Genomic DNA, 22,498 nt, shown 5'->3' with positions numbered 1-22,498 from the left:
TAGAAGTTTGTTTCTTGTTGCTCCGGTAGGCACTAAAGTTAGTAGTGTGCTGGGACTGGTTCTTGAGCCAATGGTGTACATCTTTTCCCAACTGGTGTTCAGTGACCTGTTGGTGGCTTGAAATCAACTGTGTGGGATTATTTACATCACTGGAATTGGCAAGTGTTACAAATCAGCCCCCCTCCCCCTCCAGTTAATCATTTCTCTGAACACCACTAACTCCATCTCAGCATGGGGCTAGGTCTAACAATCATGGAACCCAACAGCCACCCCCTCTAAGTGATGAGAACAAAAGGAACTACTTACTACCTTGACTTCTCTGAGCTACTATCATAAGAAGGGGAAGAGAGGTGTATCACGTGTCTTACATGCCTGTTTATGAAGCAAAAATGGGTGAAGGCCAACTGGGGCCAAAAGTGACCAGGGGCCCCTTGACCTACTCATTCTCACTCGGCTAATAATCCCACTGACCAGGGGCCCCTTGACTTAATCATTCTTAATCGGCTCATAGGGAAAGCCAGAAAGATTGTAGTCCAACAGCAGATATGAATCATTCAACCTGAACAGGATTCAACAAGTTAAGTAGCTAATCCCTTTCCCACAGTCAACACTTGAAATTCGAACTAATTAAAATAAACACCCATCATTTTAAAAGGGGGGACATTTATTATGAATCACCTTGTTAGTCCAATGGGGAGATCCATGGAATGCTGCGTAGTAGGGATTCATTCTTCTCAAGGAACAGGGCGGAGTTCATGAGCAGGACATGGTGGGGCTTGTCTTCTCGGGGAGAGGAGGTTTAGGAAGCTTATAAAAGCACATATCCTTGCTGTGAAATGCTGATGACTGTCCTCATTTAGGTGATCCCAGACAAGGATATTTGCATTTTATTTAGTTTGACTGATTCCCATCCAACTGCTTTCAATTTCACAGCAAGTAAAGAGATCTAATTTCATCACCCACGGGCCGAAATACCTTTTCCCTCCTAAGCGCTCCCCAAGGGAAAAAGGCTGTGGGTCAGCTGCACAGCAATCTATTATGTTGTTTTTTTCCGTTTTGACAATACAGAAAACACCAAGCAAATATCTGAACATAATATTTGTTACTGGGTAGCATAGGGATTATATCAGACTTTAACTACCCCTATGACTAATAAATAGTCTTGTTTGTGAAAGACAAACAGACCAGAAAAACACACACCCAGCACAAACAAATGGTTAAGTCTTAAACCCTTAATTATGCTTCCTAGCAAAATGGTGGCTAATGAAAGCCATATGTGCTAGAATCATGGCAGCCTCCCAGATTCCTGCAGACCCAGAGGGGAAGTCTCAGAACAGCCGAGCAGCAGCCAAACCTTTTTTGATTGCCAGTCTAATTCCCCATTTTATTCTCCAGGAAGTTTTTTCTTTATATCCAGAAAGTCCTCACTGAGGAATATCCATTCCATCTCACAAGCACTTTGTTTCCAGAGCACTGTTCCTACCGGTGGGTCACTCTGAAAGAGTTGGTGAGGTGCTCTCACAATGGTTTTTGGAGTTTTCCAAGTTCTTACTCAGGTTGCCAAGTCATAGGAGGCAGAGTTGTTGTCTAAGGACTAAGCTGATTCCATTATGCAAAAAAATTTCCTCCCCTAAAGGGAGGAAATGGGCACAAATATGAAGCTGTTAAAAACAACATGGGGTGGGGGGGTGCTTTACACAAAGTTTAGTGGGATGACATAATGACACAGAGGAAATGGGCTTTGCAATTATAGTTTTCTAAATGGTCTGAACTTGGTCTGACTGCTGACATCATCTGGAGTGTTTACAAGATCTCAAAGGACTGCCCCTGATCCTCTATTCAAACTAGACCCAGTCTTAGCTGGGAGGTCCTTTATGAATGCCACTGCTGAGGGCAGGAAGTTGAGAGCGTGAGCTTCATCCTCCAGGGGTCCTTATGCTCCTTTGGAACTAGTGGTGCTGCTCTGGGTTGTCTTGTGATTTGGCCTGGAGCGTCTAGGTACAAAACATAAGGACGTTAACCCCTGGTCACAATTAGATGTTTAAGTTCTTTAGGAGTTACTCTTTGGTTTTCTTAATCAAAATAATGACAGACCACAAGGTCAAATCTGAGTTTATAATTTACCTTGGTAATAAAAATAAAGACTTGCAAACCAGGCCTCGATGCAATTTGCCCCATCTGACTTCCCTGGTGCTCTTTGGTCCTCAGGAGCCAGGAGAGCCGCTCACTACACAGTTCAACTCTCCTATGACCCATCTACTGTTTACTTGTATTATGCGTTTTTCTCTTGCCCCAAATTCCTTTATCCAAATGGAAAAATAGATAAGTAATTTGTTATTTACAAGCATTTCTCCTAAGATTTAAATTGCTTTCCTGTTAGTATCTCCTGACATGAATCCTGTGTGAAATATACAACATATGGGAACTATTTCCATCTGGCACAAAGGAAAATAAGAATCTGTCTATATTGTAATTAGCTTCTAGACTTAACATGTTTAGGTCTGATCCACAGTTGCATTGGTTGATTTTTTTTTCACTTTTGGATAATTGAGTTTAAAAAATGTAGTGGTTATAAGATGACTAAAATTCAGCCTACAGCTTCCTGTTTGAATGACAGGAAGAACTGCAGAAAACAAGGACTGTGCAGTGTTTTACAATAGCTATGATTCTAGATTTTCACTGCCCTTAAAAAGAACTAGAGGGAAAGGGATTTTCTTTTTTCTTTTTAGGTAATACTTACAGCTTCTTTAGCAGAAGTCACGGATCCTTTAGGTAATGAAATAGGTGTTGATGGTGTTATGGGTGATGATGTAATTGGTGGCAGTTGCATAAACTTTTCATCCTTAAACATCAGAATTGAGAGTTGGGTTACTGGTTTTAAAAAAATGTGCATGAGATCAAGAGTCCTATTGCCATGACTACCAGGAACCTGCAACAACTACTTCAGATTCTGGCACAGGACTCAAGAGGCAAAATCTGGAACCTAATTACATACAGCAAAATGTTGAACTTTCTTAGAAACAGCGAATAATACAACAAATATTACTTATTAAAGAACACCATTGAAGTTCAGTTCCATTAAGGGGGTTACAAATAGAGAAATGAACTTATTTTCATGTTTAACCTAATTAATCATATGAAAAGTAATGGTGTAACCTTAGTTCCCTTCAGTTGAGGTGCTAAGTCCACCAAGTTCTCTTTAGATTCAGGTGAAGTAGGTGATTCCACAGTACTATCTGTCTTCGGAGCCTAGGGAGAGAGATGTTACGTAAGCATGAACTTTCTGCTCTTCCTGAAACTCAGAAGCACTTCCACAGTAAGTAGTCAATGCTTTCTAGAACAATTCACTTTCCACTAAATCCCTAACTTGCTCCAACCCTATACCCTTTATGAGTAACATATGAAGTATGTCCCTGAAATAGCAACTTAGTATTATTTATCTTGCAGCTTTAAACACAAGTTGCACTCTAAATAGATTCTAGTATTTAAAGTCTTCAATCATTAACAAGCTACTGGTTGGCCAATTCTGGTGGTATTCTAGTCTCAAAAAAGGTGCCATTTCTCAATTACTCATCTATTTCTAATGGCATGGATATTACTTGGTCAAAATTGACATTTATCATTGCTGGCTTCTAATGATAAAAATTATTTAAATGGTAGGTGCTGCTTAATAGAAGTTCCTATAAAACAAGGAAAATGGAGGGAGAGGGTGGCATTCTAGAATAGATAACTAACTTGTCTTTAAGAATTATATTAATTAGATTTGAAAAATATATCACTGCTCTTTGGAAATAAGTAATTTCTTTGTGTACTTTGGAGGGAAAAGGGCTACGTATATCCAAAATTATAGAATATTTGATGTCTCTAAATTTTTATAGAACCTAGCATGCTACTTGTTTTCATTTTGTACATATGGAGAACAGAAGTTTTAAAATTGGGGTTTTTTAAAATGCAAAGCAATAAAATGCCTAGGAGCTTGTCATTTTGTCCTTAATTCCCAGGTCTTTCTCAATCATTCCAGAAAACAACATCTGGATAAAGAGTTTCTGCCCATCTACAATAAGTCTGAGAACGCAAATTTAGCTCTGAGACATTGTGCTATTCCAAGATTTCCTTGCTCCTGCCAGCAGTCAATGAATGACAGATAACTTTGATCTGTCTTGAAGACCAAAGATAGAGTAAGAAGAAGAACCCAATAGCCTGCCTTTTTATGAACAAGGTCTGTGCTCCAAAATTGCTCCTACCTAGTCTCCCTAGAATCCTTCCTGGACAAAGCCCACATCCAGATTAGTCTCTGGAACTCTGCAAAGGGAAAGCAAGATGGGGTCTCCTGAAGTGTATTTTTCATGCTGGACTTCATATCATTTTCCTTGGCTTGTCCAAAGAGTCAACAGCATAACTAAGATTTAAAATGGTTGGTCCTCACTCCAGAATATTTCATCTAATCTACTAAACCACATGTGCAGCATGCTCTCTAGGTCTTTTCCTTTCTCACCCAGGTAGGTTCTGATTAGACAAGAAGCCACAAAGTAGAACAGTGAGAGGCCCTTTCTAGTGGACCCAGAGCAAGATGCTCTAGTGATGGGGCCAGTCCTGGGTTCTCAGTAAAATACCAGGAGAAAAAAAGGCTACTGAGTTAAAGGCAACAACAAAGATTAAGACAATAAGTTGTAGAAAGACCAAAAGTTTAGATTCTAAATTGGCCATTCACTGCTTAAAAATTAATAGGAATCTGGACAAATGAAATAGATGTAATAGAACAAGAGCCATTCAGTCTCAAAGGAGAAAGTGGTGAAAACAGTCTGAAGACTAGATAGTTAATGAGAAGGAATGATCTGGACATCTGTTAGTAAAACCAAATCAAGCTGGGATCAAAGGCAGTCACATCCCTATAGCTAGAGATAGTTTCAGTGATTTTAATATTTTTTTAGGAAATTAAAAAGGATTTTAAGGCCAGTTGACCAAAATTCCAAAAGAAATGCCTACTCTGACTACAATAGGAAATAAGAGATTTGGGGAGAGGACTCTGAGCCCAGTTACTCACCTCTCCACTTAGTGGGATCTCAATTGGCTTTGGCTTCACATCTATCAGATAGAAGGTTCGTGACAGGAGCAAAAGAGAAGGGGGGACGTTCTCCTTCAGGTGGAGGTCCTGCCACTGGGGAATAAAACATGAAAATCACAGAATGGGAGACCTGGGTGTGACCCAGGATCATCTACTGCTTTCCTGGCTTTACAGCTTCCCCAGGCTCATGCTGATAACTCATGGCAGAATGAGGATAAGAACGTTCGTCTCCTGGCTTTGGCACCAGTAGTTGGATAGCAGCCCCCTCCCCTCCGGTGAGATCCTCTCAGAGTCAGAGAAAGAATTTTTCATTAAACTCTCAAACCAACTGTGGATCAAAGAAGCTAAGTATCTTCTCTTGGACACAAAGTAGATGTTAAAAAATAAGTCAACCTCATTCATAACCAAAGAAATGAACATTAAAATGCGAATGAGATGTAAGTTTTCAAGTACCAGATTGGCCAAGCTTTAAAATACATATATTTTTTAGATCAATAATATATGCACAAGACAAAATTCAAAAGATCAAATGAAATCAATAAAAATAAGCCTGCCTTCTACCCCTCTTGCTATCCTGTTTCCCTCCCTAAAGTAATTCCTAATACTGGTACCAATTCCTAATACAACCTTCCAGAGATATCCTACGCCCATACAAATATATCTTTTTTATCTATACACAAAGGGTGAGATACACACTTTTGTCCTTGCTTTTTTTTACTGAAATATTTCATCCTGCAGATTGATTCATATAAGTAGATATAGAGCTGCCTCCTTTTTAAACATCTGTAAAGGATTCCACTGTATGGAAATGCCATGATTTATTTGATTATACTCCTGATAATGAATTTTAGGCAGTTTCTAATCTTTTGCTGTTACAGACAGTGCTGCAATGGATCATCTTTTAATATGTCATTTTGCACATGTGCAAGAACATAGGATAAATTGCTAGAAGTGAAATTGCTAGGTCAAAGTAAATGTACTTTTAAGATTTGAAAGATAATGCCAAACCCCCATGGACATTTTTACCAACAATACATGAGTGTCCCTCTTCCCACAGCCTCACCAACATGGCATGTTATCAAACTCTGGTCTTTGCCAGAGTGGATGTGGAGTCTCATAGTTTTATCTTATTATGAAGTTAAGATGGCTCATGTTTACTACTTTTATTTTCCTTTCTAGGAAGTGTATGCCCATATTCTAACACAGGATTTTTAAATAATTCATAGTGCTGCATATCACGTGGTTGGATTAGCATCTTCACTCCCTTGTAGTGGGATTGTAAAATGACACACCCCTGCAAGAAAGTAACTTGAGAGTTGAACCCACTTAATGCACTCTGTTCCAGAAATAATTTATTTTCCTAACTCTCTACAATATGTCCACCTGCCAACCAGAGCAGGTCCAACATGTAAGAGGAAAAAGTACCTGACATGGTTTCAAAGTCACAGCCATGGCTCCTGTCCCAAAATAACTTGTGTACACTTTATAGCACCTTTTACAGTTATAGGAATGAGAACCTTAATAGGAGTTACTCCTTTATTTTAAAGCATTACATGTAGGTGCACGCTCCCCCTCAGGAGCACACCCACAGCTTTCTCTTCCCCCTCGCCCCCCCTCGGTGTGTAACCTTTGCCTTTCTCTCGCCTTAGCTCCAAGGGCCCTTCTGCCTCTGTAACTTGTCTCCTGAGCCTACCCAGCCCAGCTGGTTCACTTCTACCCCCTCTGTAACTTTCTCAAAACACTTTCTCTTGTAACTTGAAAAAAAAAAAAAGGCATTAAATTTAGTTAACATATATGTTATCTGAGGGAAAATGTTAAACATCGGATACCAAAGCTAACAGTTTACATTGGTTCGGGCACTAACTGGGACAGCAGTCCAGGTGAGCCGCAGGCAAGGCTACACCTCCAGACAGAGTCACACACATGGCAGGCCTTTATTTAAAAAAAAAAAAAAGGATTAAAAAAAAAAAAAAGCATTCTGCCTGTGGGAGCAGGATTCTCAGAACTGCCCAGGTCCTTACAAGACCTGGAGTAGGCAAAATTCTAAGGTGGCCCCGAGATTTCCAGTCCCTCATGCACCCACAGCTTCCCCCAGTTATTCATTCAAACACTAATTTGGTGCTACTATGAAGGGATTTTGCAGATATAATTAAGGTCCCAAGTCCGTTAACCTTAAGATGGGAAGATTATCCGGTAGGCCTCACCTAATCACATGAGACCTTTAAATTGGGAACTATCAAAAACAAAGGAACTCGGAGATTTAAAGCATGTGGGAGATTGGCATATGAGAAGTTCTTTGCAGATGGAGGCGACCTAGAGGTTAAGGAATGCTGGTGGCCTCCAGGACTGAGTAGTCCAGGGCTGACAGCCAGTGAGGAAACAAGCTCCTCGGTCCTGCAGCTAAATTCAGAACTAAATTCAGCCAACAAGTGGAATGAGCTTGGAAGTGGGGTCTCCCCACAGTCTCCAGAAAGGAACGCAGCCTGCACCGCTGACCTACAGGACCAGGAGCAAATAAATGGGCGTTGTTTTAAGCCAGTAAATGTGATTATTTGTTATGCATTCATAGAAAACTAATACCGTACTTCGTCTCAGTCCAAAAATCTAGCTGCTTTGGTATCCCACCGCTCAATTAAATAAAGCAAATTAGGTAAGATGGTTCACTTGCAACGTAGCAATCACAAAATAAGTCTTCCATGTGTAGGGAAGAGAGCCAGTGAAAAGGCCCAGGAAAGCTGCTACTTGCCTCTGTGAGCTGCTGGATCAGTTGTTCCTCAGTGAGACCCAGTGATCTCATCCCTCGGGCCCTACAGGCAGCTTGTAGTTCTGGCACACTCAAAGCACTCACCCCTTCTTTGGCAATTACCTGAAAGAAATGTAAGGAATGGTGTTGGATCTTCTGGTTCCGGTTTCACCTAACTCCAATTAGTCAGGGGAAACACAGGATCTGATGCTTCCAACACTTAGTGCCCATACTGACTGCTGCAAAGGCCAGCCACCTATAAAAACAAGGTGACTTAGGAAGGTGTGGCAGTTGAGATGAAGGGCATCCTGCCAAAAGGTATCCTATATAATAAAAGCCTAATATGCAAATTGTCCCCTCGACCGGGAGTTTGACCAGGGGGCGGGGCTGGCCGGCCAACCTCCTGCAGCCCCTCCCCCCAGCTGGCCCTGCCCCCATCACCCTCCCCATCCTGATCGGGGGCGGGGCCAGTCAGACCCCACCTGTGCACAAATTCATGCACCGGGCCTCTAGTTAATAATATCAAAGATATTTACATAACTTCTCAACACTGTCACCAAAGTAATTATTTTCCCTCTTGATTTGCATTTGCCTACTTGTGACATCTCTACTCTTCCCTTTCATGGCAGCTTTCGGTTTCATTTAGAAAATATTTCACTTGAAAAGCTTTCTATGTACCATCTGTTGCCTGTCCCAGTGGTATTCTTTCCCCCACTGTCCCCCACCAACACCCCAGGAATGGCCTTAACTCTCTGGTCCACAAAACTCCCTCAGTAAATAACACCGTTTCTGCTTGGTGTGACACAAAACTAGGATACTCCTGGGACCAGTATTATTTATTCTGAAGTTCTGAAAACAAATGAAATCTAAATGGGGCCAGTGGGATCGTGCATCTCAGTTCTGAGAATCCTGCTCCCGCAGGCAGAATGCTTTTTTAAAGAAAAATACTTTTTTTTTTCTTTTTTTTTAAATTTCAGAGAGGAAGGGAGAGGGAGAGGGAGATAGAAACATCAATTATGAGAATCACTGACTGGCTGCCTCCTGCTCGCTCCCTACTAGGGATCGAGCCCGCAACCCAGGCATGTGCTTTTGACTGGAATTGAACCCGGAACCCTTTAGTCCACAGGCCGATGCTCTACCCACTGAGCCAAACCAGCTAGGGCAGAATACTTTAAAGCAGCTGATACAGATTCAAGGAAGATTCTTTCCATTTTTTAAAGGAGTCTAATTAGTAGTTATAGTCCAAATTGTGCCTTTCTTTCACAGATGTCTAGGCGCTGCTTTCCCTCCCTGTCTTGCCACCCCTTCTTACCAAGCCAGCTCACCCAGCAGAACATTTACTTTGGCACCAGCTCTGCGGGAAGGGAGCAGAGGTGTGGGGGTGGAGTCCTGTCCTTAGCGGAAGACTCAGGAATCTACTGGGCTGCCGTTCCTTCCCAGTGGGTCCTAACTGCTTTAGATTAGGCCCAGCTAAGACTTCCAAATTACTAATTGCTTATAATGGCGTTCTCAAGAAAATGGGTCAGAGTACAGTAACTCCTAAAATGAGTAATCAAGGTTCAGGTTGTCATGGTAATGGTTGTTAAAACCACTCCTTTTCCTAGAACCAGTCCATGAGCAGACCTAACAGAAGATACTGCACTTTATCACAAAGCCATCCTAAGATATCTCCCAAAGCCTTGCTAATTCCCTAGAGATAGAGTTAAGCTCTTACTTCATCATCTGCCTTTATAGACTTCAGTTTCATCCGAAGCTGAAAGCGGAGCAAATTGTTGGTTCCAAAATATTGCAGTTCTAGCAGTTTGCAAAGGGCAACCAGCTGTGGTCGATCTAAGTGCTTCAGGGTTAGCTCATCTTCAAATAGTTTGGAAAAGCGAACTATCTCCTTTGTGCTGGGCTTGTGGCCTATTTGGACCTAGGCAGTGGGACAAACGGGCTCGATTAAACAATTAAAATGTGTTTCCTACTTAATTTAACTTTCCCAGTAGACTATTTGAAAGACATATCAAAGCATTTATAGATTCTATCTTAGGTCTAGAAATGGGCCCTGTGGTACAAAGAGAAGTAAAGAAATCTGAAGTCAGCCTAAATCAACTGAAAAATCAGGAATAGTTCAAACATTTGCCTAATTCTGTTCTTTCCAAGAAGTTATCATTGTCTTCAGCACATTGGCTGCTTTAAGATAGATATTTCTGAAAAAAAAAAAAAAAAACCCACAAAACTATAAACATTTGCAATTTTATATCTATATGACTTAGATTTGCAAATTCAAAGACTATAAACAATTTGTAAGATCCATGATAACATGCATATTTCATAAAATTCCCAGCCCAGAAGTTGTTTGGTATTATATCAAAGACTGACACCTGTTCGACATAGGATGAGAACTGCATAGAGGCCTCTCCCAGCTTGGTCCTGTTCCTCTTTGCCATTTCTGTAATTGTTTCTTGAAGAAATCTTGCTAGTTTCAACTTTGCAGCCATTTTCTTTCTCTGTTTTTCTTCCTTAATAATAGAAGAGGAAAAGTTAATCAGTCCTTCATGATTACAACTTGGTAGATAAAGATGCAAGAAAAAGAACTGTTACCTTGTTCTTGTTCATCCCTATTTCATGTATCAATATTATTCTCAAACCTAATTGAATGTTTTCTGTGAGAACCAGAGCAAATAAAAAGCAGTCTCTGTTTGCAACTTATCTCCTTAATTTTACCTTTTATTTATTGCTAATGATCATAAATATTTGATAGATCCAAAATGTCCCCTCAATTATAGGCATTGTCAGTATTTAGAATGAGATACTATTCCCTTTTTTACATTTTATTTTTCAACTACAGTTTATAGTCAACACTATTTTGTATTAATTACAGATGTACAGTATAGTGGTTAGACAATCATATACGTTACACAATCTTCCCGATATTTCAAACACCCACCTGGCACCAAAATAGTTATTACAATATTATTGATTATATTTCCTATGCTATACTTCACATCCCATGATTATTCTGTAACCACCAATTAGTAATACTTACTCCTTTCACCTTTTTCACCCAACTCCCAACCCCTCTCCCCTCTGGCAACCAGCAATCTGTTCTCCACATCTATGGGTCTGTTTCTGTTTTGTTTAATCATTTCTTTTGCTCTTTAGATTTTACATGTAACTGAAATCATATGGTATTTGTCATTCTCTGACTGACTTATTTCACTTAGCTTAATACCCTCAAGGTCCACCCATGCAGTCACAAATAGTAACATTGCATTCTTTTTTATGGCTGAGTAATATTCCATTGTATGTATGTACCAGTACTACAGCTTTTTAATCCACTTGTCTACTGACAGACACTTGCATTGTCTGAGTTACTTATAAATGAGATACTATTTCTTGCTTTAGCTGGTTTTGCTCAGTAGATAGAGCCTCGACCTGAAGAGTCCTGGGTTCAATTCTGGTCAAGGACACATGCCCGGGTTGTGGGCTCGATCCCCAGAAGGGGCATTCAGGAGGCATCCAACCAATGTTTCTCTCTCATCATTGATGTTTCTATCTCTCTCCCTTCATCTCTGAAATTAATAAAAATATATTTAAAACTAGAGGCCCGGTGCACAAAACTCATGCACGAGGGGGGGTGTCCCTCAGCCCAGCCTGCATCCTCTCCAAACTGGGACCCCTCAAGGGATGTCTCAACTGTATCCATATCCATATACACATCAATATAGAGCATCGATCTATGAACCAGGAGGTCATGATTCAATTCCTGGTCAGGGCACATGCCCGGTTGTGAGCTCAATCCCCAGTGTGGGGTGTGCAGAAGGTAGCCAATCAATGATTCTCTCTCATCATTGATGTTTCTATCTTTCTCTCTCTCTCCCTTCCTCTCTGAAATCAATAAAAATATATTTTAAATACATATCCATATCCATCCATCTGTCCACTTATTGAGCATCTACCATGTGCTAGAGAAAAACTGAGCAAAAACAGTTATGGAACTTCTAGTCTAATGGGAAAGACAAAAAGTGACTAAAGATAAACTAGTAACTCCACAAATGGATGTAAAAGTATAACTGAGAAGTACTATGAAAGAGAAATGCATGGTACTGTGCTCCGATGTAAACAGAAAGCTAGCACTCTTGTTTGTCTCTCTTTTCATGGAACAAAGAAAACAAGAAAGAATTTTCTAGGACTGTGTCCATGATGTGTATATATGTATGTTCAGGAATAAGTAGTGTTGAGCTAAGAGGAATATTTAGGTAAATCACTTCTATCCCTCTCCCCCTGCCCCATCTTCCTGCATTCACTAACACTTTCCTTAGAATCCCATGGTATTAATTCTAGATCCTAATTACTCTTAATGTAAGTAAATTAAATCACTGCCGAGAAGTTATATATTGCAATTTGATTCTATGCTTTCAATGTCCATCAAATCTATCTTCAAGTTTTTATTTCTAATGCCATGTTCATAATTTAGGCTTGGTCCTCTCTCTTACTATTACAATAGCATTCTAGCTGATTCCCTCCCTCTGCCCACCCTCCCCCTTGGCTCTGCTCTCTTCAATCCTTCCTGCCAGCAAAATTATTTTTCTAAAACACAGACCTAATCATGTTACCCACCACCTGCCGAAATTTACCTTCCATCACTGACCACCTAAGGTAAAGTCTGAATTTCATAGGGTGGTAGATGCTGTCCAACCTGATCCAACATATCACTCTTGTCTCATCTACCATTGATCCTCTTGTATTCCAACCATAAACAACCAATCAGTGGTCTGCAGTTATGTCATACTTTTACACCATTAAACCATTTTAAGTGTTATTCTTCCTATCCAGAACACCTTTCCAACACTGGGTTCCACAGTTACCTCTTCTGTCAAACATTTCCCAATCTGATTTAAAACTTGTCCTGTTTGTCCCCTCATAATATTGTGTTCATATCTTCATACCACTGTCTAGTAGAGCGGCACAGAATAAAGAGAATGAAGGAGCTGCCTCTGTTTTCTCACTCATCGCCTTCTCAGTGACCATCAAATGAGGACACCCTCTTCTCAGAGACTATTCAAAAGCACTGACGGGTCTATTCGACTGAATCAATCATGCCTGCCATTCAACCAGTCACTGAAATAACAGTTGGTTTATGTTTGCTTTTTTGTTTGTGATTGTTTGCTTGTTTGTTAATTCTCATCTGAGGATATTTTTTCCACTGATTTTTAGAGAGCAGAAGGTAGGGAATCTCACATCGGTTGGTTGCCTCCTGCACGCGCCCAGGCCGGAATCGAGCCAGCAACCGAGGTAAGTGCCCTTGATTGGAATTGAACCCACGACCCTTCAGTCCACAGGTGGATACTCTAATCACTGAGTCAAACCGACTAGGGCTGCTTTATTTTTCAACAGTTAAAAACAAATTAAAGTTCAATGGAGAAGGGTAGCACATGTAAAAAAAAAAATGACTCTTGGCACTGAAGTTACACCTCTGTCTTTGGCCAAGAGGAGCTGCCGCCAGGTCTGCCCACCTGCAATGGATGGTGTAGGGAACTGCTCCAGCTTCCTGATCAAGTGGAACAAGCAGACTGACAGCAGGAAACCCAACAATCTGAAGGCCCACAACTCCTTCCACAACAGCGCAACAACGGGCTGATTCACAGCAAGACGGCGGATGTGGAGCCAGCAGGCCCATGGCAAGGGTGTGGTGGTCATTCTGAGGCGGAGAGGCGGCCAGCAAAAGCCGGCCACGTACCTGTGGACCACCATCAACAAGAGCACCCAGCGCCCTGAGCAGCATCCGGTACATGATGCAAGAACATGTACTGCCCAGATCTGCAGATCTGGCAAGGCGGCCACCCGCCGGGCAGCACCATCCTGCAGAGCCAGAAACCTGTGATGGTGAAGAGGAAGTGGCTGCTCCACCCCAAAGCAGTAAAGGTGTTATACAACTTTCCTCAGGAAAATAATGAAGTAAATTAACTCAACATGGATCATAGACTCAAAACTATAAGACACCTAGGAGAAAATCTTAGATGACCTTGGATTGGCAAGAGTTTTTAGATACAACACCAAAAGCACGATCCAAGAAAGAAAAAAATCAAGTTGTGCATTATTAAAATTTAAAACATTTGTTCTGCAAAAGACACTGTTAAGGGGATGAAAAAGACAAGCCACAGTCTGGAAGAAAATATTTGCAAAGCAGATATCTGATAAAGAACTTGAATCCAAAAATATACAAAGAACTCTTAAATCCCAACAATCAGAAAATGAACAACCCCATTAATAAGTGGGCAAAAGATTTGAACAGACACCTTCCCAAAGAAGATATATAGGCCTGGCCAGCATGGCTCAGTGGTAGAGTGTCAACCTAAGAACCAGGAGGTCAGGGTTCGATTCCCAGTCAGGGAACATGCCAGGGTTGCAGGCTCGATCCCGGTGTGGGGCCTGTAGGAGACAGCCAACCAATGATTCTCTCTCATCATTGATATTTCTCTCTCTCTCTCCCTTTCCCTTCCTCTCTGAAATCAAAAGAAATGTATTTTTCAAAAATATATATATAGATGGCAAACAAGCATATGAAAAGATGCTCCATATCAGATGTCATTAAAGAATTACAAATTAAAATAACAATGAGATTCCACTGCACACCTATTAGAATGGCTAATACTCAAAGCACTACAACACAAATGCTGATGAAGATATAGAGCAAAAGAAACTCTCATTCATTGCTAGTGGGAATACAAAATGATACAGCTATTTTGGAAGACAGTTTATTGATTTATTTCAAAACTAAACAGTTTTACTATACAATCCAGCAACTGTTCTCTTAGGTATTTACCCAAATGAGTTGAAAGCTTATGTCCACACAAAAACCTACACATGGGTATTTTTAGCAGTTTTATTCATAATTGCCAACAATTGGAAGCTACCAAGATGTCCTTCAATAGGTAAATGAATAAACTGTGGCATATCCATACAGTGAAATATTAAGCAGTGATAGAAAAAAAATGAGGCATGAAAAGACATGGAGGAAACATATTGCTAAGGCAAAGGAGCCAGTCTGGAAAAAAAACTACACACTGTATGATTCCAACCATATGACATTCTAGAAAAGGCAAAACTATAGAGACAGTAAAAAGATCAATGGTTGCCACAGGTTGAAGGATAGAGGGAAGAGGGACAAACATGTGAACCACAGGGCAGTAAGACACTGTGAGGGTGGATATGTGACATTATGCATTTTTCAAAACCAATAAAACTATACCACACAAAGAGTGAACCCTAATGTAGAGTATGAGCTTTAATTAATCACTAGAGGCTCGGTGCACGAATTCATGTACAGGTGGGGTCCCTCGGCCTGGCCGGTAATTAGGGCTGTCTTGCCCAGTCCCAATCAGGGCTGATTGGGGCTGGCTGGCCCGGGGGAGGGGCTGTGGGAGGTTGGCCAACTGCAGGAGGTTAGCTATGGGAGCGCACTGACCACCAGGGGGGCAGCTCCTGCATTGAGTGTCTGCCCCTTGGTGGTCAGTGCGCATCATAGCGGCCGGTCAAACGGTTGACCAGTCATAATGGTTGCTTAGGCTTTTATATATATGGATAATGTATTGGTTCTTCCAGTTGTAACAAACGTACCACACTAATGTAAGATGTCAGTAACAGTGGAAAAGGGGGAAGAGGTACCTGGGGATTCTCTGTACTTTCTGTTCAATTTTTCTGTAAACCTAAAAACTTCTCTAAACACTGAGGCAAGCCTATTGATTTTTTAAAAGTTAAAAATTCCTACATACCTTTTTGGATTCACTTTCAAAAGTTGATGGCAACATCTCTGGGAAGAATTTCAGAAACACTGGTAATAAGAATTCCATGAAGGGTACAATTATGAACACCATAAATGGAACCAAGCGGAAGAAATCAACACAAGTCCTCAATAGCTAAAGAATTAAATGCATATGCAATATTCATTATTTTAGAATGTGCCCAAAACAAAACAAAACAGAAACCCCTAAAACTAAAAAGGCTGCTTTGGCTCTGAAAGTCTGCAGCTGTTTATAAAATGGAAAGGTGGGATTTTCCTCTTTATCATAGCTCTGAAGTAACATTTATGGGATATCCTCAAGGAAATCTGTAACAATCAAAATATATTATTGGTATCTTGTAGCTTTCATCTAACTTAGCGGTCTGGACTTTAATAACATAGTATCTGTTAAAATTGTTTTTTAATGCATATACTTAATATATTAACAACAGTTTGTATTTCAGATGCACAGATCAAACCTGCAGCCTCTCAACTCCTTGAAGAGATTAGAAAACATAAGTATAACCATTCCATAGGCAAATATATACAAATTTAAAAATTTTGCCTCCAGTTGTACAGTAAGTCAGTAGCAGACAAGTAAGAAACTCAGACATTCCCAATCTTTACCATCAGTTACCATTCCTACTTTGGGATTTTTTTTTAATGAATTTTAAGTTGAGTTTAAAACTTGGTTCCTAAATAGTTCATTTTAACTTTACATTTTCTTTTTTTTAAATAGAATTCTTGCCTACCCTTCGTCTGTCTCGTCTGGTCAGCATCTGTCCATGCAACAGCCTCCAAATCATTTTGACAGCAACTTTGGTGTCAATCCAAAGAAAATAGAATCCATTGTAATAATATTTAAGTTCATCCATAATTCTTTGTCTATAAGATCGCTTTTCTTCCTTAGTCTTCACACCAGTTTCTTTTGTGGGCTGAGAGCCTGTCTCCTGTGGTTTTGGGGGGGTTTGCTCCAGCTGAGGTTCACCAGGGACCTTTTGTAGCCAGCAAGCTGATGTGTGTAGCTTTTGTATTATCCTAGTTCGTGAGTGATGTCCTTCATTGCCTGACTGACTAGGATAGGAGTACTTCCTGCTTCCATAGTTCTTCATATACGTTTTATTTAAATGGGAATCTGGCAAGTGAAGAAATGCAAGTGATGGGAAAGAAGAAGAGCAGGTAGGATGTACAAAATGGCTAGGGAATCTGGAATAAAGAGCAACAGCCTCTGAGTTGAGCACAAACGATTACAAACTTAAAGAAACAGATACTGTATCTGGTTAAAATAAATAGTTTTAAAGTCTGTATTTTAAAGCAGATGATGTTCGTTAGTGAATGAAATATAGCTTTTTATCCCAGTTGAAGAACAGTAACCTTTATGGTTGAATAATATACTCTACGAGAAATATTAGTAAGTTCATTCCAAGAACAATTGCTATATTAGAAGTTAGAAAATCTGCAACTATTCATTTAAAAATCTAATAGCAAATATTTTCCCACTAGGGGTTATGTTTGAAAGTTCTTTCTCTTTCTACTACCAGAAAACAGGTGGAAGACTTATGCTGTCACCTACTCTACTGACAATAGGAATGTTATTTGAACAAAGCAGTGCAAGGTCCTTTTGGGGGGTTAACCCAGTGGTCGGCAAACTCATTAGTCAACAGAGCCAAATATCAACGGTACAAGGATTGAAATTTCTTTTGAGAGCCAAATTTTTTAAACTTAAACTATATAGGTAGGTACATTGTTATTAACTTAATTAGGGTACGTGGTATTTTGTGAAAGAGCCACACTCAAGGGGCCAAAGAGCCGCAGTTTGCCGACCACTGGGTTAACCAATCACATAAGATTGCCTTATCTACGTACTGCCCATAGATTCCCTCAAGCAAGAGACACTTACAACCCAAATGGCCTTCACCTAAGATTCCTGAAGAACCTTAGGAATAAGAACTAGCATTGGGGCCCTAACTGGTTTGACTCAGTGGATAGAGCATGGGCCTGTGGACTGAAGGGTCCCAGGTTCGATTCCGGTCAAGGGCATGTACCTTGGTTGCAGGCACATCCCCAGTAGGGGGTTTGCAGGAGGCAGCTGATTGATGTTTCTCTCTCATCGATGTTTCTAACTCTCTATCCCTCTCTCTTCCTCTCTGTAAAAAAAATCAATAAAAAATATATATATTTTAAAAAGAACTAGAATTGGGCACCCCAGTCAGGGATCTCTACATTCTACTTTTGCCATAGCTCACAGTCTTCAGTTAGACTAGCACATCAGACTGTTTGAAAATTAAAATAAGATGATCTAGGCAAAGAAAATTCCTGGCAACGAGACTTCTTTTGGCAAAGAGATGGCTTTTTCCATTCTTTGTTTTTGAAGCATGCCAAGATTTAACACTTTTTGAATGGCTAAAAGGGAATATGTCCAATGTATCCAGCACATAGTAAGTTCTTGGTGAATATTCTTTGTAATAAATAAGTGATAACAGATCTTGCTGGGGCAGGTATAAGCCCTAGGACTGGCTTGTTTGCCAATCACTTGACTCCTTTTTATATGTAAGGGCCTCATGTAATATTCATCAATGACATTCTAAAACCATTACATCTTCTATCTTACCTGTACTACACATCTACAAAATGACTCAGCTGAGTTCTAAAGCATATTGAAAATTTGGGATAAGTTTAAATACATTAAAATGCCAGCTTCCTAAAAACCAACACAGTTAAAAACAACAAAGCTTTAACTGTGTACTAAGCCTATCTTTTTACATATACTTTTCCATCTAGAAGAATAAAGTTCACATTAATATTGGGGGCAGGAGAGAAATTCCAAGGCTTACCTTGTTCGGGCAATAACTAAGACTTTATTATAACAGTAGACAGCCATATTTATATTTGTTTCAACTAGTCAACATAGGGACCTAGGCAGAAGGAGTAAGTAAACAATTCAGTATTTGAAAAAACATCAATTATAAAGGCATCAGGATTTAAGTGTTTTTAACTACTGCGAGGGTAAAATATTTGCTTATTTTATTCAAGGTGTAAAGTACTGCCCTGGTCAGTGTGGGTCAGCTGATTGAGCAGTCATCCTATGCACGGAAAAGTCACCGGTGGATTCCTGGTCAGGGGCCCAGTCCCTGTCAGCATGGGGGAGGCAACCTCACATCAATGTTTCTCTCTCTCTCTTTCTCTCTCTCTCAGTAAAAACATACTTTTCTTTTTTTAAAAAAAAATATTTCTTTATTGATTTCAGAGAGTAAGGGAGAAGGAGAGAGAGACAGAAACATCAATGATGAGAGAGAATCACCGATTGGCTGCCTCCTGCATTCCCCCCACCAGGGACCGAGCCCGCAACCCAGGCACATGCCCTTGGCCGGAATCGAACCCGGGACCCTTCAGTCCACAGGCCGACGCTCTATCCACTGAGCCAATATTTTAAAATATAAAACAAACTAGTGGCCTGGTGCATGAAATTCGTGCACGGGGGGAGGGGGGTGACCCTCAAACCAGCCTGCACCCTCTCCAATTTGGGACCCCTTGGGGGATGTCCAACTGCCGGTTTAGGCCCGATCCCTGTGGCAGTCGGACATCCCTCTTGTAATCCGGGACTGCTGGCTCCTATCTGCTCACCTGCCTGCCTGCCTGATCGCCCCTAACCACTCTGCCTGCTGGCCTGCTCGCTCCCAACTGCCCTTCCTTGCCAGCCTGATTACCCCCAGCTGCCCCCCCCCCCCAGCCTGCTTGCCTCTAACTGCCCGCCCCTCCTGGCCTGATCGCCCCTAATTACCTCTGCCTCAGCCTGCCACCATGGCTTTGTCCAGAAGGACTTCTGGGAGGTCTCCCAGAAGGTCTCCTAGTCTAATTAGCATATCACCCTCTTATTAGTATATTAGTATAGATTATTGCCCAGCCAGCATGGCTCAGGGGTTGAGCAGACCTATGAACCAAGAGGTTCCCGGTCAGAGTATATGCCCCGGTGCAGGCTCAATCCCCAGTGGGGGGTGTGCAGGAGGCAGCTAATCAATGATTCTCTCTCATCATTGATGTTTCTCTCTCTCTCTCCCTCTCCCTTCCTTTCTGAAATCAATAAAAATATATATTAAATAAATAAATACATAAATTAAAACGAATTATTTTTTTTAAAAAAGATTGAAAGTATTCATTGAAGTAGCAGTGCAGATGTACATGGTACCTGCTAATAGTTCAAGTGGAGGTAAACCGGCTTCCTGCGCTAGTGATTCTCCGCAGAGCTTTCTACCTTGACAAACGCTCCGCAGAAACCTTCCTCCATCCCGTGGCGCTTTTCAGCCAAGGGCAGCAAGGAGCCTTAGTATCTATCTTAGCACCAACTCTGCTTCCCTGCCGCTGGGGGAAAAGTACCAGGGTCTTTCGTGGACGGAAACCTCAACCACAGAACAGACATTTTGATCAAGGGTTCAACTAATACTTGGGAACACCCGAACCCGGACTCAGCACGGGCGTCCTCCTGCTGGAGGGAGACCAGACCCCATCCGGCGGCCAACCCGCTCTCCGGCCCGGGGCACCCGGGCTCCGGGCTGCGGGCAACCACTTCCCAGGCGGGCGGCGAGCCCCGCCTGCGCCCACGCCCCGCCCACGCCCGCACGCCGAGCCGCAGCCGCCGGATACCTGGGCTTCCGGCTCTGGAGGACCTGGGGCGCCCGGCGCCCTCGCCTCCCTCGGCCGGTGGCCTTTGCGCGCGTGGTGTGGACGGGCAGTGCTTCCTGCGGTGGGGTCTGGAGTGTTCCTCCCGGAGTATTTTGGTGCGGGAGCGGTGCAGGCAGCACCAGCCTGGCTGGCGATCCGGGTTGATGAAAGGTAGACGAGAAGCAGGACGCGGGGTACAGAAGAGAAAGGAGGAAGGGAAGCACGAAAGAGGGGGGGACGGAGGCTGAGCTCCGAGGCTGTTGGGCGGGCGAGGGGACGAGGAGAGCGCGCTGGGCAACTGGAAGCTGTCGGGAACACTGGGCGCCGACGGGGGGAACCCGGAGCCGAGGGAGCGGACTCTGCCGGGAAAAGGCGGGCGCGGTCCTCCGAGTCACTGCCCGGCCCGCCCCTACCTCCTCGGCCGGCTCCCGCGAACGGCCGCCTCAGTCCTCCGGCCCCTTCCCGACGCCCCCCGCCCCAGCTCCCCAGGCTAGAAGGGCCCGCGGCCGTCTCTATGGCTCCGCCTCTCTCCTCGCGCTGACGCCACCCGGAGTGACGACATCACTCACCAATGGGCTCTCAGGTTCTGCGGAGCGAGCGTGTCCTCCGCGGTGGCTTCCCTGCGGGCGGCGAAGCCTGGCTCCCGCCGGCAACAAGACTGACTTCCCTGTGGGGTTTAGTTTAAGGAGGCTCTGTGGTCAGGGGTGGGAGGAAGGCCACACCGACATTTTCCTACCTGTCCACAGTCTCTAGGTTGCGGACCAGCCCTCCTCGAAACCCTTCCCTGAAAGCTGGGTTCAAGTAGCTCTTACTCTCCGGATAGCGCAATATGCCTGATAGTCGCCATGGTAACCATCTTGGAATCAGGAATTACATCACTTTTTATGTTTTTCCTTCCTTTCCCCCACCCCCTCCAACTGCGCAATTGCGGGGGAGGGAGCAGTGGAAAGAGGGAGTGGCAGAAAGGGCGGGAATGGTAAAGAAAACATCCCTCCGGACCGAGACTGGACTGCTGTGTAATCTCAATATGCATTATAAATGTTCTCTTAACCGGTATTTTCTGCTCAGTATTTTCTTTTAAAATCTCATAATATTTAAAATATATATTATAGTAGCTGTGAAGGTTGGGGGGGGGGGAACTTCAGTTTCTAGGATGAGCAACTGAGCCATTTTGGGAAAGTGAAAGATCTAGAAACGTTCTCGCTCCCTGGTTATCTCTACCCACCGATTTTATCTGGCTCTAGAAGGAAGAAAAAAATTTTAGTGGCTCTCCTTTGACTAACACCAGTGACTAACTCACGGAGAACACTTCTCTTAACATGTTGGCTGACATGTGTCATCTGGGCTGCACATTTAAAGAATGAAAGATGACGGATATTAAATGTCAGGGTTTGGGGTTTTTTTTAGCTATTTGTTTGGTTTTTAAATACAGAACTGCTTTTAATTCACAAAGCATTTTTCAGCTAACAACAACTAAATTAACTGTTAACTAGGCAAAACTTTTCAGTTTGGCCACTAGAGGGCACTTAGTGCATGTCTGATGCCCAACTTTCCACATAATGGTTTCACTTCACGTTCTACGTTTACTAGAATTAACAAATTCTACAAAGCTTTGGTCTTTTTACCTTTGCTTTCTTTGCCTGAAAATTCCCGGTAGTAAATTATGAGCTCTAAAAGGCTAGGGTATAATTGTCACCTTAATTTCGTAAATTAATTACTGCACAACCATGTACCCATACTTGCCGGAAACAAATCAGTTTCACTAAAAGAGAGCTGTTGACAGGAAGCCAGGAAGGCTGGTGAACAAACCTTAACTGCTCTAACCACTCACCCTTTAGTTGAGACATTGTTAGCTGAAGCAGCCTCCACCTTTGTTTTTCCCATGTACATTTCTGTTTATCTTGCCTAAGGTGTTTTCCCCAAAGCCTCAATAAAAGGGATGGCAGGGCCAGAACAGTAGTAGTTCTCCCACTAGAGTTGGACTACCGCCTGGCCCCCCATATCGCCAAATTGAATTTCTTCAAGTCTCCTTTCATTTGTGTGCGGCCCTTCTCCAGAACTCGAACCCTGAACCATGCGGGACGTGGAAAGGGATTCCTACACATACTTTTCTGGAAAAGATTATAAAGGATACAAAAATATTCCTCTTAGTAGTTCCCCGGGGGGCATTTTATACCGGGAAATACTCTTATTCATGCATTGTATTCACTTACAACCAGGCACAGTGAAAATCATTAAGTATTCATAAACCAGATGCATGATT

The 22,498-nt window shown here is 42.2% G+C and overlaps 1 protein-coding gene across 8 annotated transcripts; it reads right to left on the bottom strand.

Moving 5' to 3' along the window:
* Nucleotides 1–645: 645 nt before the first annotated feature.
* Nucleotides 646–21,526, bottom strand: LETM2 (leucine zipper and EF-hand containing transmembrane protein 2). Of its 8 annotated transcripts, none has more exons than XM_079778817.1 (11): nt 20,805–21,526; nt 18,411–18,491; nt 16,329–16,782; nt 15,569–15,712; nt 10,175–10,312; nt 9,523–9,723; nt 7,812–7,931; nt 5,045–5,158; nt 3,157–3,249; nt 2,741–2,842; nt 646–1,994 (listed from the first exon to the last, which is right to left on the bottom strand). In XM_079778817.1, exons 2-11 carry the CDS (start codon nt 18,455–18,457, stop codon nt 1,950–1,952), a joined length of 1,458 nt encoding a protein of 485 aa, XP_079634943.1. In that variant the 5' UTR covers nt 18,458–18,491; nt 20,805–21,526; the 3' UTR covers nt 646–1,949. The 8 variants fall into 8 exon arrangements, with proteins under 8 accessions (XP_079634943.1, XP_079634945.1, XP_079634947.1 ...); XM_079778819.1 differs by having other exon boundaries at nt 16,329–16,711; nt 20,805–21,525; XM_079778821.1 differs by lacking the exon at nt 20,805–21,526 and adding an exon at nt 20,218–20,260 and having other exon boundaries at nt 16,329–16,711.
* Nucleotides 21,527–22,498: the final 972 nt, after the last annotated feature.

The sequence above is a fragment of the Cnephaeus nilssonii genome (assembly GCF_951640355.1).
Source record: "Cnephaeus nilssonii genome assembly, chromosome: 8".
Classification (NCBI taxonomy): domain Eukaryota; kingdom Metazoa; phylum Chordata; class Mammalia; order Chiroptera; family Vespertilionidae; genus Cnephaeus; species Cnephaeus nilssonii.
This window is presented reverse-complemented; position numbering and strand designations above follow the sequence as displayed.